The sequence below is a fragment of the Anas platyrhynchos genome, chromosome 14 (genome assembly GCF_047663525.1).
Source record: "Anas platyrhynchos isolate ZD024472 breed Pekin duck chromosome 14, IASCAAS_PekinDuck_T2T, whole genome shotgun sequence".
Classification (NCBI taxonomy): domain Eukaryota; kingdom Metazoa; phylum Chordata; class Aves; order Anseriformes; family Anatidae; genus Anas; species Anas platyrhynchos.
Window position 1 is genome coordinate 9,733,909 of NC_092600.1, and position 16,066 is coordinate 9,749,974.

General features: G+C 67.1%; 3 protein-coding genes across 4 annotated transcripts; all 3 read left to right on the plus strand.

Annotated features, from left to right (window-relative positions):
• The first annotated feature begins 382 nt into the window (after nucleotides 1-382).
• FAM193B (family with sequence similarity 193 member B) lies at nucleotides 383-7,537 on the plus strand. 2 transcript variants are annotated; one of them, XM_038186563.2, is made up of 10 exons: nucleotides 392-753; nucleotides 2,040-2,279; nucleotides 2,367-2,589; nucleotides 2,896-3,105; nucleotides 3,468-3,882; nucleotides 4,458-4,653; nucleotides 5,016-5,252; nucleotides 5,766-6,789; nucleotides 6,960-7,035; nucleotides 7,141-7,537. In XM_038186563.2, the coding sequence occupies exons 1-10, from the start codon at nucleotides 520-522 to the stop codon at nucleotides 7,235-7,237; spliced, it is 2,952 nt and encodes a 983-aa protein (XP_038042491.2). In that variant the 5' UTR covers nucleotides 392-519; the 3' UTR covers nucleotides 7,238-7,537. The 2 variants fall into 2 exon arrangements, with proteins under 2 accessions (XP_038042490.2, XP_038042491.2); XM_038186562.2 differs by lacking the exon at nucleotides 2,896-3,105 and having other exon boundaries at nucleotides 383-753.
• A 77-nt stretch (nucleotides 7,538-7,614) lies between these two features.
• On the plus strand, nucleotides 7,615-13,505 carry DDX41 (DEAD-box helicase 41). Its single transcript, XM_038186573.2, has 17 exons — nucleotides 7,615-7,767; nucleotides 7,849-7,950; nucleotides 8,039-8,198; nucleotides 8,280-8,354; nucleotides 8,669-8,729; nucleotides 9,324-9,460; nucleotides 9,682-9,754; nucleotides 9,926-10,079; nucleotides 10,216-10,352; nucleotides 10,528-10,690; nucleotides 10,791-10,922; nucleotides 11,050-11,121; nucleotides 11,252-11,348; nucleotides 11,658-11,807; nucleotides 11,902-11,973; nucleotides 12,163-12,273; nucleotides 12,393-13,505. The coding sequence occupies exons 1-17, from the start codon at nucleotides 7,744-7,746 to the stop codon at nucleotides 12,527-12,529; spliced, it is 1,857 nt and encodes a 618-aa protein (XP_038042501.1). The 5' UTR covers nucleotides 7,615-7,743; the 3' UTR covers nucleotides 12,530-13,505.
• On the plus strand, nucleotides 12,956-15,906 carry DOK3 (docking protein 3). The gene is made up of 5 exons (XM_072023514.1): nucleotides 12,956-13,225; nucleotides 14,320-14,613; nucleotides 14,693-14,786; nucleotides 14,865-15,037; nucleotides 15,120-15,906. The coding sequence occupies exons 1-5, from the start codon at nucleotides 12,956-12,958 to the stop codon at nucleotides 15,852-15,854; spliced, it is 1,566 nt and encodes a 521-aa protein (XP_071879615.1). The 3' UTR covers nucleotides 15,855-15,906.
• The last annotated feature ends 160 nt before the right edge of the window (nucleotides 15,907-16,066 follow it).

The following is a 16,066-nucleotide window of genomic DNA, read 5'->3' on the forward strand; positions in this document are numbered from 1 at the left end:
CCGCCCCCGCCGTCCGTGGGCAGCAGGGCGAGCCGGTCCCTCACGGCACCGTGCCCCAGGACGTTGCGGACGGCGCTAATTGCGATGGCTCAGAGCTTAATGAGCCCAATTCATCAGCCAAAAATCCACCGGGACGCGGCGGGGCGGGGGGGAAGTCCCTGAGTCACAGCCGGTCCGGGGGGGTGTGGGGGGGCCCATACCGGGGCACTGTGCCTATGCCCCGTGTCCCGGTACCGCGAGCGGGCAGCGCTCGGAATTGAGGCTGGGGGCTCGAGGGGGCACCTCCGAGCCTCAAACCCCGAATTTTGGGGGGGGGGGGGCGGGCAGGGCCCGGCGGCGGTTCCCGTCGAGCCTCCTCCGGCCGCGGGGCGGCGCCCCGGTGCGCGGCGCTGCCCGCTCGGGAAATGGCGGCGGCGGCTTCGCCTCGCCGGGCCGCCCCCCCCCGGGCAGGGGCCGGCCGGGCCGCGCCGCCATATTGGCTGTTGTCCTGTCTGCGGCGGGCACCGGGCCGGGCTCGCCATGACTCGCAGGCGGAACAAGGCGGCGGCGGCTCCCGGCGGCTCCGCCACCCGCCGAGAACGCCCCGGGGGAACCGTCGGGGCGACCCCCGCCGCCCCCACCCCAACGCCGCCGCCGCCGCCCCCCCCCTCCTCTTCATCCTCCTCCTCCTCCTCCTCATCCACGGAACCTCCCGCCCCGTCTGAGGGGGTGGCGGCGGGCGGCAGCGCCGAGCCGGGCAGAGCAGCCCCGCAGGTAACCGGGAGGGGCGAAACGGGGGGTGCGGAACCGGCGGGGGGGGCCGGTGGGGCGGGGACGGCGGCGGCTCGCGGTGCCCCGACGGGGGGGGCGCGGGGGGCTCCGGTGCCCGGGAGCGCGGGGGGGGCGCTCCCCGAGCCGTCGGGGCTCGCCTGCAGCCCCCGTGAGACGGCACCGCCGTGCAGCCGCCCCCCACCCCTCGGGGGTGCTGGGGGTGCGGTGTGACCCCCCCACACACACATCAGGGTTTGGGGGTGCCCCCCCCAAGCTCCCCATGCTCGGGGATCCGCAGCTCTTTAGGGTGGGCTGGCCCCAGGGCGCTGCCGCCCGCTATGGGGCACGTTGGGGGGCGCGGGGCTGGGGTGGGGGCGCATGGGGTGTGCATGGGGTGCCCATCCCCTCCAGCATCCCCTCCAGCATCCCCTAAAGCATCCCCTACAGCACCCACCGCCTGCCCCCGCTGCAGCGCGGGGTTGTCCCGCAGCCACCGCCCCCCCCCCCCCCAGCCCGCAGCCTCCCAGCCGGGCGCTGTGGGGAGGGGGCTGCACGCCCCCCCCCAGCCTCCCCATGGCCTCTGACCTTAGCGTCACCTTGAGCCCGGGGGCCGCCATCTGTTTGGCAGCAGCGGCTCAGCCTGCGCCCATTGTGGCGGGGCCGCCGCAGCCGCAGACAATGGGGGCCCCCGCGCAGCGCTGGGGGCTCGGCGCGCCCGCCGGAGAGCCCCCGGGATGGGGTCCCCACACCGGGCTGCCAGCCCCGACCCGTCCTCCCCGCGTACGGAGAGCACCGGGGGGCTGCTCCCCGCCCTGGCGCATCCTCGCCGATGGGTGTGCGGAACAAAGAGGCGGGCGGGGGGGCTCGGGGGGTGTGGGTGCTGGGGAAGGGGGTCTGCGATGGGTGAGGAGGGAGCGTGGTGGCTCTGGGACCCCCGGTCTGGCCCTACAGGGTGATATCTGTGGGTCCTGCTCTGCCTGGGGAGTTCCCTCGGTCCCGCGGTAGCGCAGGTGCAGGGGGAGCTGCTGGTGGCCTCGCAGCCTGGCGTGGTGCTGCTGCTGGTGGCACTGCCTCTCGTGGCCCCCCCGCGGGCTGCGATGCTCCCAGCTGCCACATCCTAAACCCGAGGCTGCTCTGCCCCGCTGGGACCGTGCGCGCACCCACGTGTAGCCCGCGAGAAGCGCTCCGGTTTGATGCCAGCGTCCCCAGGGCTGCCCCGGTGCCAGCCGTGCCGTGCCGTGCCATGCCCCCGGGGCTGACTCGTGTCCCGTGTGTCCCCCCCCCTGCAGGGGCTGCCCACCGCCAACCAGTCGGTGCAGACGTGCTGCCTGCTGTGCCACCGCGAGCGCAAGGACTGGGGGGGGCCGTCCCACAACGGGCTGGTTTCCCCCGGCGAGAGGCTGCCGCCGGACTTCGTGCCAACGCTGGTGCAGAACCTGCTGGGAGAAATGCCGCTGTGGATCTGCCAGAGCTGCCAGAAGAGCGTGGAGGAGGAAGAGCGGCGGGCGGTGCAGGAGCAGGCCCTGGCGGTAGGCGGGAGCAGGGGCTTGGAGCAGCGGAGGGGGGTCTTGACCCCAAAACCTTGCTGCCGCTTCACTCTGTGTTTTCCCCTCCAGGTCTCGTTGTCCCACACGTCCTGCAAGTCGCAGTCTTGTGGGGGTGGCTCCCACTCCTCTTCCTCTTCCACCTCCTCCTCCTCCTCCTCGTGCCACGGGAACTCAGGGGACTGGGACCCCAGCTCTTTCCTGTCTGCTCACAAGCTCTCGGGGCTCTGGAACTCGCCGCACACCAACGGGGCGGCGCAGGGCAGTCCCCTCGGGGCCCCCCCTGCTGCGCTAGGTGAGTTGAACCCCTGCGGGGCTTTCTCCCTGGTCCTTGGCTGAGGCTGCTTTTTGGCAGACACCCTGGTGGGCAGGGGAGGGGGCTGGGTCTCTGCACGCCTGTGCTGCAGCGGAGCAGAGGCGCTGGGCTTTCAGAGCGTCCTGCTTTGCCGTGAGTGCCGCTCCAGCACCGCGTTGGCACGCCCCGGGGTCGCTGCAAGCATCGGTGCAGCGCTGAAGGCTGCAGAGCTGCTTTCTCCCCCCCCAAAAAAAAAGCCAGGGGACGCCAGGCAGCAGCCAGGCCCTAGCTCTGCTCTCCTTTCAGGCGACAAGCACCCCAGCCTGGCGCTCTCCCCAGAGTGTGTCGGCCAGGCTCCTGCCGCGGCGCCGGGGCTCAAGGGCTGTCCCTACAGCCACGCGGCCTCCCCCGCAGCCGGCAGCGCCGCCCCGGGCTCGCCTCTGCCTACCTCACTCGACTTCTGCAAGACGCTGCCCAAGCAGTTCAAAAGCATGTGCCGGAGGGCCACCCCGCCAGGTGCGTGCCCCGTCCTCCCAGCCCGCTGCTCTGCGCCGCCTTCTCCTCTTTGCCCCTCGTGTGGGGCTGGGCCAGGTCCTGTGGGGGAGACAAGGGGCTGCCGAGGCTCCTGGGGAGCGGGGGTGGCTTCGAGCCCACGTCCCAAGCGGGGAGGTGGGGATGGTGCCGTGGAGAAGCAGCCCGGAGAGCAGAGGTGCTGTGGCACCTCTGGGCACGAGCAGAGCCCTGGGAGCCTTCTCTAGGCTGGAGTGGAGCTCGTGCTGAGGGACCTGTGCGATTTTGGGTGGGGGTGGCCCTGAGCACGACCCTGACCCATGTAGGACAGCCAGCACCTGACCAGCTCTGCTTCTGCCCGCCCGCAGGTGAGGCCTTCCACTCCTCAGAGCACCATCAGCACTCGGACCTCACTGCTCCTCCCAACAGCCCCACCGGCCTCCCCTCGCAGCCGCCGGCGCTGGTGCCCCCCAAGCAGCCCCCTGCCCACCCGGGGCCCTTCGGTTCCCCTCCGCACGTCCCGCCGGGCTCCTCCCCGCAGCCCGCGCTCTTCCCCGCGCCCAGCGTGCAGGCGGCAGCCCCGAAACCAGCCTCCGAGCCCCCTCCCGCTGGCGTCGCCTCCCACGGGCCGGGGTCGTGCAAGAGCCCCCACCTGCCCCCCGCCAACGTGCCGCTGCTGAAGATGCCGCCTCCGCTTTCCGGCTGCGCCCACCCGTGCAACGGGCACTGCAGCACTTCGCTCATCCCTCCGCCTGCCTCCCACCAGCTGCCCGGCACCAACAGGTGAGTGGGCGACCCCCGCGTGCTGCCAGCCTCTCCTCCTGGCCAACGCGCCCCTTCTCCAGCCCCTGCCCGAGGAGGGGCCTTTTTTCCACGTGAAGGGAGCGGTGGTGCGGAGCTGCCGTGTTCTCGGGCCGGTTCTGTTGCCGCAGACCCACAGTTTTGGAGGGTTAAGGTGGTTTTCTCCCCGTGTGTCTCCTCTGGGTGGTTGTCCTGTAGTGCTGTGGTGCAGAAGACACTGCTGGCTTGTTCCTCCTCCAGATAAAAGACCCAGAGGAGCTGCCTGGCCAGCCTGCTGGTGGCCACCAGGAATTTTATCAGTGAGACCCGAGGGATTGGGCAAAGGTCCTTGAGAAGACGAAGCCCGTGGACCGCTGGTTCTGCTCACCTGCTCCTCCGGCCCTTTTTGGGCTGCCTGTGCCTGGGAAGGGAGCACGCTGAGCACCCGTGGAGGGTGCAGGGGATGGGGTTTATACACCCTGCGAATTGTGCTGTGGGGTCGAGGGGTGCTCCTACACCTAGCGCCGGGTGATTCTGAGCCCCTGGGTTCACCCTCACCTCTTTGCCCTTCTCCCCAGGGACCCCTCCTGCAAAGGGCACAAGTTCCCCAACGGCACTGGCTGCCACCCGCCGCAGCCCTGCGAGGCGGACGAGGGGCTCGGGGAGGACGAGGACAGCAGCTCGGAGCGCAGCTCCTGCACCTCCTCCTCCACCAACCAGAAGGACGGCAAGTTCTGCGACTGCTGCTACTGCGAGTTCTTCGGCCACAACGCGGTGAGCAAGGGGCCGCTCTGCAGCCACCCCCGGTCCTGGGGCTCTGCTGTGTGCTGTGAAGTTGTGAAATCAGCGTGTGGAGGGTGGGAAGTGGGGAGCTTGGGCTGCAGTTGTTCTCTGACTGGATTTTTATCCCGTTGATTTCCCTCCTGCCTCATCAGCTTGTTGGTCCCCTTGCTCCCAGCCTCCTGCCTGTGGCTTGGAAGAGTTTGTCAGGGGCTGTGCTCACTCATCCCGCTGAGACCTCAGGGACAGGAGCGGCTGGGGAGGGTAGTGGGGGACCTATGTGGGAGCTGTGGCTCCCTGTGCATCGTGCTGGTCCCTGTGCCTGCCAAGCCTGACGGGTTTCATCCCTCCCGCAGCCCCCAGCCGCTCCCACAAGCCGCAACTACGCCGAGATCCGGGAGAAGCTGCGTTCACGCCTCACCAAGAGGAAAGAGGAGCTGCCGCAGAAGCTAGGGCACAACAGCAGCTCGGGAGAGCCGGCTGTGGACCACCGGAATGTGGACGAGCTGCTGGACTACATCAACAGCACGGAGCCCAAGCCCCTGAACAGTGCCAAGGCGGCCAAGCGGGCACGGCACAAGCAGAAGAAGAAGGTGAGGCTGGGCAGAGGGAAGGGCTGCTCTGTGCCACGTCCTGTTGTGCAGGGTGGGGACAGCGTGTGGGGGGGAGGCCTGTCCAAATCTTGGAAGGTCAGGCCAAGCCTGCTCCTTGCAGGGCTTTCTCTCACTTCATCCTTTTGGGTTCTGCATCCTTTACTATCCCTTCACCCCCCAGCTCCATGGGGGGCTTCCCCGCACCTCTGTTCACACAGAGGATACCCAAAGCGCCTGGGGGGGCCAGACTGCTCTGTTAAACACCATGGGGCTCTGATAAACACCATGCCTCTGCAGTGGAGAGAGGCAGTGCTGTGACAGCTTCTGCTGTTTGCTGCTGCCTCGTGCCCAGAGCGGTGGCTGCTGTGGTGCCCACAGGGGACACCCGACAGCCTGGCAGCTGTGGAAGACATGGGAAAGCCACACTGAGGACTGGCCCTTGATTTTCTGCCTGACAAGGCCAGCCTGTGTGCCTGTCTCTGACCCATCTGATCTTCTTTGCCTGTGCTGCAGGAGAAGGAGAAAGCCCAGCTGGAAGCGGAGGCCCAGAAGCGTGCAGAGCGCGCCCCTGCAGCCAGCCAGAGCAGGGAGCCGGCCGAGGAGAAGCTGCTGGAGTGGCCGGAGCTAGAGCTGGAGCGAGTCAACAGCTTCCTCAGCAGCCGGCTGCAGGAGATCAAGAACACCATCAAGGACTCCATCCGGGCCAGCTTCAGCGTCTATGACCTCAACCTGGACGTCAACGACTTCCCCAAGAAGGCAGCTGTCCTGGAGCAGAAGAACCTGCTCTCCCACCTCAACGGCTCCTCCGACCTGCAGGACATAGACCTGGCCCTCGCCCCGCTCAGCCTGGGCCCCGCCAAGAGCCACGCGCTGCTGCGGGGCGAGCTGGGCCCCCGATGGGGCGAGGGGCCGGGGGAGCCGCCGCCGCCGGCCCCGCTGGCTGAGAACGGTGTGGTGAAGCGCCTCAGCGCCGTGCCCAGCCTGTCCCGCATGATCTGGGTGCAGTCCAAGGCCACGGACTCCGCCGTGGACGGTAGCGGGCTGAGCCCGGAGCCCAAGGAAGGGCCGCAGCCCAAGGGGCTGGAGCCAGCGGAGCAGGCACCGGCGGGAGGCCGGCAGCGGAAAAATAAGCGGCAGAGCGGGCAGGCCAAGAAGGGGGACGGTGCTGCTGCGGCGCCCGGGGGCCAAGCCAGGCTGGAGAGCCCTGGGGCGAAGGGGCAGGTGCTGGGAACCAAGCACCCTTCGAAGCCCGGCGCCGCGGAGCCGCAGCGGGCAGGTGGCTGCAGCGAGGTGCTGGAGGGCAGCAAGGGGCAGCCCTGGGGCTGCGGCGGAGCCAGGCAGGAGAAGGAGAGGAGCGGCGACTGGAAGGGCCGGAGGGGAGAGGGCAAAGCCGAGCTGCAGGATCCGGCACCACCGCCCAGCGCGGCCCCCGGGGACCGGCAGCTGCCTCACCCCACTGCTCGGGGGGGGTCCCCGCAGCCCAAGGGCAAGAGCAGGAAGAGCCGCAACAAGGTGGAGAAATCCAGTACCTCCATCGGTGAGTGCCAGCCCATCCCTTCTGCGGTCCCTTCCCCTGCCCGCTGCCACCCCGTTCCCATCCCCGTGTCCTGGTGGGGGAGTCCTGTTCCTGGGAGAACCGTGATGGGAGGGAGCTGGGTGTGGTGTTGCTGCCGTGTGGTGCTGAACTTGTGTTTTCTGCCTTGCCAGACGACGTGTTCCTGCCCAAGGACTTAGACGGGGTAGAGATGGACGAGACTGACCGAGAAGTGGAGTATTTCAAGAGGTGAGGCGGGACGGGGATGGGGGCCATGTCCCGGAGCTGGCTCTCACCCCGGGGCTGCTCGGGGGGGCTGCGGGCTCATGGGGGCTCCCTCCTTTTCCCCCACAGGTTCTGTCTGGACTCTGCCAAGCAGACGCGCCAGAAGGTGGCCGTGAACTGGACCAACTTCACCCTGAAGAAAACCACTTCCAGCGCAGCGCAGTGAGGCGCGGGGCCGCCCCCCGCCCCCGGCCGCTCCGCTCTCCTCACTGTGCCCCTCGCCACCGCCCTCCCCGGGGGTCCCCCCGGCTCTCCTCTGTGGGGTCCCCCCCATCCGTGGGGGGGGTCCCGGTGCTCTCCTGCCCCGCGGGACCCCCGGGGCTCCCTTTGCCCCTTTCCTTCCCCCTCACCGCGGGGTCGCCCCCGCCCCGGCCGTCCCCTCGCCCCTCTCCGCCCGGCTCCCCGCGGAGAAGAAAGGCCCGTGCTGGACCCAATAAAGAACTTTTTAATTTTTTATTTTATTTAACCCCGGCCTCTGCTGCTTTTGTTCTGCGCCCTGGGGGGGGGAGCTAAAAAGGGATGGGGGGGCGGAGAGCTTTCGCTTTCTGAGGAAATTTGTCCTCCGAGGCGACCCGTAGCGAATGCGGAAGGAGGGGGGACGGCTCGTGCCGTTGCTAGGCGACAGCGCGGCACTTCCGCCGGGCGCCATTTTGTATCCGGGGTGACGGCGCCATGGAGGCCGCGGCGGGCAGGAAGGTGAGGCCGAGACCCCCCCCGGGCCCCTCAGCCCCCCGGGGCCGCCGCCGCTCCCCGCCCTCACCTCGTTTCTCCCCGCAGAGGCAGCGGGAGGAGGCGGCCGAGTCGCCCGAGCTGTCCGGGGAGGAGGATGACGCTGACTACGTGCCCTACGTGCCGGTGAAGCAGCGCAAGCAGCAGATGGTAACGGGGGGTGAGGGGTACGGGGGGCACGGGGGGGCCCCGTCCCGGTGCGGCGCCTCTCACCCGGCCTCCCCGCGGTGCCCCCCAGCTGCAGAAGCTGCTGCAGATGCGGCGGAAGGTGGTGTCGGAGGAGGAGCAGCGGGACAGCGGCGGGGAGCAGCGCGGCGACGAGGATGACATCCCCCTGGGGCCGCAGTCTAACATCAGCCTGCTGGACCAGCACCAGCACCTCAAGGAGAAGGCGGAAGGTGGGGGGGGAGCTGGTGGCAGGGCTGGGTGGCTGCCTGGGGGTGCTGGGGCCAGCTAACGGCTTCCCTGGCTCTCCCCAGCTCGGAAGGAGTCAGCCAAGGAGAAGCAGCTGAAGGAGGAGGAGAAGATCCTGGAGAGCGTGGCGGAGGGCAGAGGTGAGTGCTGGGAGCTCCGTGGGCTGCGGGCAAGTCTGTAGAGCTGTCGGGCAGCAGGAGGGGCGCTGCCTGCTGTGCAGTGCTCGGTGATGTTCCACCCTGGGGTTGGGAAAGGGATCCCACTGCGAGCTCCTCAGCTGGTGTCTGACTGCCTGGCTTAGCTGGGAGCGTGCTGTCGCAGGCCCCTAGACCTAGCAGGCTGCAGCCCTCGGAGCTCCTGCACCCAGAGGTGCTGGCTGGCTTGCTGTCTACCCCTATGTCTGCTGCCTGGGGGTGGAGAGCATGCTCTGATCTTGTTGGCCTTGTTCTTGCAGCCCTGATGTCAGTGAAGGAGATGGCGAAGGGCATCACCTATGATGACCCCATTAAAACCAGGTGCGTTTCGCAGTGTGGGAGTTGTTTTTCTGGGAACCTCGCTGCCTTGCAGCTGACAAGAGCAAGATGCTGTGCAGCCTGGCAGGAAGAGCACTGCTCTGTGGCCATCAGCTTTACTGCACTGCCTGGCTTCATGCCCCTGTTAGTCAAAGCAAAGGCTGCTGAGCTGTCCACGATGTTGTTCTATATACAATAACTCTTGTTAAAATGCATTTATGTAAAATCTGAAGGCTTGAGCTGAGCTTTCAGATCTTGGGGAAAACTAAGTGAGAGAAAAAAGGGGAAAGCTCAGGGAGCCAGTGCTGCTCAAGGCCCCGCAGTGTCAGGGAAACAACCAGGCTGTGTCCAGATGTGTTGGCGTGGTTCACCTGTTATCTGTAGTTTGTTCTCAGCTGCTAGCTTGGGGTGCTTGGAATTGGGGAAGGTATTTAATGGACTGGCTTGGGTCTGCTTATGAAGCCCCTTGGGGTCAGCTCTTTTCCACGGTGGGATAACAGAGCTCTACAGGGAGCTCTCCTCAGCCTCTGTTGGTGCTGCTGGCTCTGAAGTCGCTGGACATTTTACATCCTGCATTTTGTTCTCTTGCCTTCCCAGCTGGAGAGCTCCTCGTTACATCCTGGGCATGTCCGAGGCCCGGCACGATCGCGTCCGCAAGAAGTACCACATCCTGGTGGAGGGGGAGGGCATCCCGCCTCCCATCAAGAGCTTCAAGGAGATGAAGTTTCCAGCAGGTGGGAGCAGGGGGGGGCTTCTCTGGGGACACTCGTGTCCGGCAGTGAGTGAAGGTGTCAGATCCGTGCTGTGCTAGCAGGGTCACAGCTTAAATTCACAACAGTGGTTGTGTCACCTGGCTGCTGGACAAAGGGCTGCTGCTGAGGAGGGAATTAAAAGGGAAAACGGAGGAATACCTTTGGGTTGTGAGTGTGTGTGTGTGTCCCCTGTTCCCTGACAGCTATCCTGAGGGGCCTGAAGAAGAAGGGAATCCAGCAGCCAACGCCCATCCAGATCCAGGGCATCCCAACGATGTGAGTGCTCTCGCCCCGTCCCAGGAGTTGTTCCCCCTCCCTCCAGCCCACCGGGCGGTGTAAAACGGGCCCCGTGCCCTGGTGGCAGCGAGCCCCTTCCCCCTGCTCGGGCCTTGAGGCCTGATCCCTCCTGTAACCCTGTGGCTCACCTCAGCCCCATTTCTCCGGCAGCCTCTCGGGACGGGATATGATCGGCATTGCCTTCACCGGCTCCGGGAAGACCTTGGTGTTCACCCTCCCCGTCATCATGTTCTGCCTGGAGCAGGAGAAGAGGCTGCCCTTCTCCAAGCGGGAGGGACCGTACGGGCTCATCATCTGTCCCTCCGTGAGCACCCGGGGCGCGGTGGGGGTGGAAGGAGCTGTTATCGATATCAAGCACCCATCTCAGGCTCTCCCTGCGCGGGAGGGAATTAATTAATGTGCAGGAATTAATTTTTTTTTCTCTTGTTTTCTCTCTGCAGCGGGAGCTGGCCCGGCAGACGCACGGCATCATTGAGTACTACTGCCGCCTGCTGCAGGAGGACGGGCTGCCCCCGCTGCGCTGCGCCCTCTGCATCGGGGGCATGTCCGTCAAGGAGCAGATGGAGACCATCAAACAGTAAGGCCTGGCAGGGAGGAAGTGCTTTGGTTGGGAGCCGCGCTTATTTTTTGTGGCAGGAGGGCTGAGGGGTGGAATCCTGAGCGGGGTGGGGGCGAAGGGGACGTGCCAGTCCCCCGGGTGCTGTGTGGGGCAGGAATCCAGGCTCCTGACCCTGCCTTTCCTCGTCTCTCAGTGGCGTGCACATGATGGTGGCCACCCCAGGCCGCCTCATGGACCTGCTGCAGAAGAAGATGGTGAGCTTGGACATCTGCCGCTACCTGGCCTTGGACGAGGCCGACAGGATGATCGACATGGGCTTTGAGGGGGACATCCGCACCATCTTCTCCTACTTCAAGGTACTGGGCTGGTAGGATACGAGCGCCCTGAAGCTCGATCCCTACACCCACCAATTTGGGTGAGCTCTAATTCCTTGCCTGTGCCCTGTTCCCCACGCAGGGCCAGCGGCAGACGCTCCTCTTCAGTGCCACAATGCCCAAGAAGATCCAGAACTTTGCCAAGAGTGCCCTGGTGAAGCCCATCACCATCAACGTAGGGCGAGCAGGTGCCGCCAGCCTGGATGTTGTGCAGGTGAGGTGCTGGGGAGCTCCCCGTGTGGAACCCAGCATGGTTTTTGGGGGTGCCAGTACCTCTCCCTGCCAGCCACGGGGTTAATCTCCCTGCTGCCTGCCTGACCCATTTTTTTGCTTCTTCCTAGGAAGTGGAGTACGTGAAGGAGGAGGCCAAGATGGTGTACCTCCTCGAGTGCCTGCAGAAGACTCCGCCACCCGTGAGTAACACGCTCTGGCTGCCCTGGGCGTGCTGCAGCCTCTGTTCGGGAGGGAATGGGTTTCTCAGGGCATTGTGCTCTTTGCCAGCACGCACAGGCCCCTTTTTCTAAGATATCTGTGTTGTGGCAGGTGCTGATCTTCGCGGAGAAGAAGGCAGACGTCGATGCGATCCACGAGTACCTGCTGCTCAAGGGGGTGGAGGCGGTGGCCATCCACGGGGGAAAAGGTTGGTGAGAGCGCCAGGGAGGCGTGAGCCTGCTGTGGCCCTGTCTGATCCCGCTCACAGCATGTAGGGTCCTGGAATCTAGTGGTTTGGGGTGGTCTGAGGGCAAACTGTGATGGTGTCAGCAGTCCTAGGAGTGAACACTGCGGGTGTGAACGTCACGCAGGTCCCGCTGCCCCTTTATTTGGGGACAGGATTTGTGGGTCCTCACGCAGGCCGAGTGGTGCTCGCCTTTGAGGCCGCAGGGGTTGCTGCAGGAGGTAGGAGCGGGAGCTCTGCCCCTTGCTGATCTCCTGTGCTGGACCTTTGCAGATCAGGAGGAACGGACGAAAGCCATCGAGGCATTCCGGGATGGGAAGAAGGACGTCCTGGTTGCCACTGATGTCGCTTCCAAGGGCTTGGACTTCCCGGCCATCCAGCACGTCATCAACTACGACATGCCGGAGGAGATCGAGAACTACGGTGCGGAACGGGCGCTGCGGGGGTGCTCGTGGGGGCAGGGGCTGGCTGTCAGGCCGCGTTTCCCCGAGCCTGACCCCTCTCTGCTTCTCTGCAGTTCACCGCATCGGGCGCACGGGCCGCTCCGGCAACACCGGCATCGCCACCACCTTCATCAACAAGGCCTGCGGTGAGAAGGGTCGGGGCTGGGGGAGTCGGGGTGGGCTGCAGCCCCACGCAGCTGGACAAAGCTGCTTTGGCGAGGGAAATGCTCCCATAGCAGGGATGAGTAATGGGAGGGGAAATCAGGGAAATCCTCAGGGGTCTGTGGGGTCGGGCTCCTGCTGGGGCTCCATCTGACCCCCATCTCTGCCCCCAGATGAGTCGGTGCTCATGGACCTGAAGGCGCTGCTCCTGGAGGCGAAGCAGAAGGTGCCGCCCGTGCTGCAGGTGCTGCACTGCGGGGACGAGACCATGCTGGAGATCGGAGGTGAGAGAGCCCGGCTGCGAACGGGGAACTTCTGCAGGGCTGACAGAGGGACGCGGGCTGCAGGCAGCGCCCCCTTGCTTGTGGGGTGGCTCTGCCTGACCCCGTTCTTCCCGTTACAGGGGAACGCGGCTGTGCTTTCTGCGGCGGCCTGGGCCATCGCATCACCGACTGCCCCAAGCTGGAGGCGATGCAGACCAAGCAAGTCAGCAACATCGGCCGCAAGGACTACCTGGCACACAGCTCCATGGACTTCTAGCCCAGCTGGGTTTTGTTTCCCTGTCAGCCGGGGCTCACATTCCAAAACGCAGACCCAGCCCTGGACCAGAGGGGCTGTCCTGCGCTGCTGCGGCCTGGTTTTGGGGCTGTTTTCAGCCCAAACTCCTGCCCTAGGAGGAGGTGTGTGGAGCAGCACGCTGCTGAGAGGTGCTGGGCAAGCAGGTGGCGGCACCCAGGGGGATGAGGAAGCTCCAGGGGCGGCTGCTCCTGCCCAGTGGTGTGTCCAGGGTCTCACACACTGCCCCCCAGAGCCCCTTAGCCTTGCCCCCATACCTCGGTACCTCGTTCCGTGCATCCTCAGCTCGTGGCTGTTCCCATTGCCACCCAAAGAGCCCTGCTGCAGCCGGGCTGCGCGTACTGCGCTCGCGTCAGGTGCTCCCCTGAGAGCTTCCCTCGCTCTCGCGGCATGCGTTCTGCCCCGCTGCCCCGCTGCGAGAGGAAGGGCGGACGGACACCTCCCGTGGCCCAGCCTCTGCCCCTCATCCCACACACCGAAAAGGGGAAGTCTCAGAGAAGGAAGTCTGCCCCACACAGTTACCTCGGCTGCAATCACGTTTCTGTGCCGCTGCCTGCCCCAGTCCCAGAGCCTCGCGCTGACCGCCGGGGCTGCGCGGGGCCCATGGAGAGCCCGGTGAAGGATGGCATCCTCTATGTGCAGCACTGCAAATTTGGGAAGGTAAAAGGCAGGGGTGGGGGGTGAGGCTGGATAGAAGCTTTGCCCTCATCTATTTTGATGCTAGGCCTGCGCCCCCTGCTCCTGGGGAAGGGGGGGAACGGAGCCGGACCCCTTTGGGTCCTCCCAGGGAGGGCCCCACGCTCTGTATCCCCCCCCAGCGGGCTCCCCCACGCCCGAGGGGACCCATCCGTGCAGGCACCTGCTGGTGCTCAGCCCTGCGTGCTGCATCCCTCCTGCTTGGTCACCGCAGGACTCTTGATGAATAAAGGCGTGGTAACGAGGCGCGGCTCCGTGCCTGTGTGCTGGGGGGCAGCGGGCGTGGGATGGGGTCTGGGTGGGCTGAGCAGCGCCCTCGGGTGGCACTGCAGGGAAAGCTGCTGGGCTTGGGACGGGCAGCGGGTGCTGTGGACCTGTGGGTACCCCATGGGTGATTTTGTAGGGTGGCTCCAGCACCAGAGGGCTGCGAAGTGGGGTGATCACCGCCCCCGGGCCTCTCTGTCCTTGCTGGATGTGCAGGGCTGCCATTCTGTCCTTGTTCCTTGCTGCCCAGCACGAGTCCTAGAGCTGCCACGGGCAGTCCCTACGTGCGTGGGGCCGGTGCCCCGCCGCGTGGGAGGCAGCAGCTATGCTGGGTGCTCGGCAGCATGGTTTTTTTTCCAGGGCGGAGGCTGTGCCGTGCGCCTCGAGGTGCACGGGGGCCACGCACCCCCTCTATTCCATGACGGGCTGGGAAGGCGCTGGTACCGCAGAGCTCCCCTGGGAGGAAGCGGGCTGCGAGCTGCAGGGCCTGGCTGCGCTGAGGCCCCGTGCAGATGCGAGGCTGCCAGCAGGAGCCCCAGCAGCTCAAAATGGCTTTAATTTGCATCACGGCCCGGCCTGAGAGCAGCTCATGGGGCTCAGCTGCAGCAGCAGCAGCAGCAGGCCGGCGTTTGCAGCGGGGAGCAAAGCTCAGGACTCAGCGAGCCGCAGCGAGGGATGCTGAGGGCACTTGTGGCAAAGCCCCTGCCTCTGCCCTGCCTGCAGAGGCAGCGTGGAGGTGGCAGGCAGCTCTGCTGACCCTTTTTCCCCCTTATCTGTGCCCTTCTGCGCTCCAGCGCTCCTGGAGGAAGGTGCGGGCGCAGCTCTTCGCTGCCAGCCCCTCCGGCGTGGCCCGCATGGAGAAGTTCGACGTGCGGGACGAGGGCAAGATGCTGGACAAATCCTCCCTGCGCCGCTGCGCCCGCCGCGTCATCCGCCTCTCTGACTGCGTCTCCGTGGGCCCCGCGGGGGCCGAGAGCTGCCCCAAAGCCACCGCCGCCTTCTACCTCACCACCACCGAGAAGAACTACGTGCTGGCGGCCGAGCAGCGGGACGAGTGGATCGAGCAGCTCTGCCAGCTGGCTTTCCAGGTACCGCCCGCACCCCTCGCGCTGCTCCCGGCCCCGGTGAGCCCTGGGGGGGGGCCACGCTCACCTCCCTCTGTTGCAGGGCACCAAGCAAGCAGCACCGGGCAGCGCCAAGCCCCAGCCCAGCCCCGATGTCCCCATGGAGGAGAATTCCCTCTATTCCTCGCGGCAGGACCGTACGTGCGGTAGCGGGGCCGGGGTGGGCTCAGGGTGGGCGCAGTGGAGCTGACCCCAGCCTCGTTCTGCTCCCCCAGTGACTGATTTCTCGGTGCTGGTGCTGCGCACGGACGCGGCCGCTCGCTGCGGCCTCCACGGGCACTACCTGCTGGCCGCCCTGCCCCAGAGCCTGACGCTGAAGGACGCGCAGTCGCGGCAGCCCCTGCTCACCTGGCCCTACCCCTACCTCCGCAAATTTGGCCAAGATCAGGTGGGTGCCCCTCGCCCTCCCCGTGCCCTGTGTCCCCCCCCCGGCAGCTTCCAGCCCCTCACCGTGCCCCCTGATCCCGCAGAACGTCTTCTCCTTCGAGGCTGGCCGCCGCAGCGACTCCGGCGAGGGCACCTTCACCTTCAGCACCCCACGGGCCCTGGAGCTGTGCCGCGCCGTGGCCGCCGCCATCGCCTCCCAGCAGCAGGGCCAGGACCCCGCCGAGCCCCAGCTCTCGGCGCAGAGCCTCGAGCCCCCTCCCCGGGGATCGGGGGCCAAGGATCCGCAGCCCAGCCCCCCGGTGGGGAGGGCGCAGCCCCCCTCGCACCCACCGCCCCCCCGTCTGTGCTTCCACCCCTCGGAGCCCGAGCCCCCCGGCCCCATCGTCTACGCCTCCATCGCTCGGGGCCAGCAGCCTCTCTTCGGGACGGGGCGGGCGGCAGCCGGCGAGCCCTGGGTGGCGGGGGGGAAGCCGCCCCCCGAGCACCTCTACGAGAACATCTTCACCGCCGAGCCGCGGCCCCCCAGTGCCCCCGCGGAGGAGGAAGAGGAGGATGAAGAGGAAGAAGGGCGCTGGGAGCTGGGTTCTCGCCAAGCCCCCGAGGGCCGCAGCAGCGAGGCTGCTCACGTCTATGACCCCCGCAGCTCCCCTGCCCCTCGGCGGGGCAGCCCCCAGCCCCCTCCCCAGCAGCCCTGGGCTCGGGGGGCTGCGGAGGAGCCCCCGGGGGGGCGCCCGGGCCCCAAACCCCCCGGCACCCTGCGGGCCCGCTTGGTTCGCCTGCTGAGCCGGGAGGGGCCGGGCCCGCGGGACTGGCTCTGAGCCTCCCCGGCCGCGTTCACCCCCGGCTGCTCAATAAACGGCCTGTGCCGCACCCGGCTCCGCTGCTGCTCCGCGGGGCCGCGCACCGGGACCGGCCCCGACCGCGGGAACGCGCCCGCCCCCCCCCTTCCCCAACCCCAACCCCTCCCCATTGCTCCCATCCCGCCAGGGGGCGCCGGCGCGCCCGCCCCGTCGGAGGTGGCGGGAGTGGG